Source organism: Triplophysa rosa, linkage group LG8 (genome assembly GCF_024868665.1).
Source record: "Triplophysa rosa linkage group LG8, Trosa_1v2, whole genome shotgun sequence".
Taxonomy (NCBI): Eukaryota; Metazoa; Chordata; class Actinopteri; order Cypriniformes; family Nemacheilidae; genus Triplophysa; species Triplophysa rosa.
The window spans coordinates 101,923-103,063 of record NC_079897.1 but is presented as its reverse complement, the minus strand read 5'-3'; the positions used below and the strand labels follow the sequence as shown (position 1 = coordinate 103,063).

The 1,141-nt window shown below is 45.5% G+C and overlaps 1 protein-coding gene across 1 annotated transcript in view; it reads right to left on the bottom strand.

Annotated features, from left to right (window-relative positions):
- LOC130557688 (intermembrane lipid transfer protein VPS13B-like) overlaps positions 1–1,141 on the bottom strand; it is a 79,052-nt gene that overhangs the window by 65,821 nt on the left and 12,090 nt on the right. The window contains exon 11 of the mRNA XM_057339677.1: positions 834–852. Within this exon, the coding sequence (XP_057195660.1) occupies positions 834–852 (19 nt within the window). The remainder of the gene's footprint in view (positions 1–833; positions 853–1,141) is intronic.

The following is a 1,141-nucleotide window of genomic DNA, read 5'->3' as shown; positions in this document are numbered from 1 at the left end:
ACACACACACACCTGCAGAAACACTACTGTACACACACACACACACACACACCTGCAGAAACACTACTGTACACACACACACACACCTGCAGAAACACTACTGTACACACACACACACACACACACACACACGCACACACACAGCTGTGTGTTTAATAAAAGTGAATTTGTGTGTGGACCGCTGGAGTCTTGTTACTGTGGACGGAGGAACAGAGAAAAGTTCATGAGCTGCTCAAATTCCCTCCTGATTTAGGGAGATTAAAAGTGCAGTGAGTGATGTCACTTCCTCTTCCCATTTAGAGCGGGCTGGATTAAGTCTAATATCAAACATCTGGAGGCTCAGAGCGCTGCTGAAGGACATGGGGGGGAATGAGCCGGATTTGAAACATTAGAGGAGATCCGCACCTCAGCGCTGCAGTTATTATGACAGAGGACACGCCACAGGTTTGAGTTTCATTTATGTAGCGCTGGCGCTGCTTCTGCGGCGCTCTGATGTAGACTGAGGTCACGGGTTCGAGTCTCTGAGGGGAGATGCGCTCTGACTCACAAGACATTCCAATCTGAAAGAGTAATTTTAGCTTCGCTGGAAGAGCGACACTTCTCCGAGTGCCAAAGCTGATGATATCTATGTTTACTTTTAGAACATTATCAGCAGGGACAGAGACAGACGGACAGACAGATATCTCACCAAGATATTTAAAACAGCAGATTTTCAAATATTCTTAATCGACACAAAGTCCTGAGCAGGAATCAGACTTCAGGTTTACTTCATATCACACACATCAGTAAACACAAAACAAGCAAACAAACCAACACTGCTCAACATGAATCACTTAAACAGTGCAGCTCCCACTGTACAAGACAAACACATCTACAGAGAGATGATGAGAGTGAGACAGGTGAAGAGAGATGATGAGAGTGAGACAGGTGAAGACAGATGATGAGAGTGAGACAGGTGAAGAGAGATGATGAGAGTGAGACAGGTGAAGACAGATGATGACAGTGAGACAGTTGAGAGACAGGTGAAGAGAGTGAGACAGGTGAATACAGATGATGAGAGTGAGACAGGTGAAGACAGATGATGAGAGTGAGACAGGTGAAGACAGATGATGAGAGTGAGACAGGTGAAGACAGATGATGA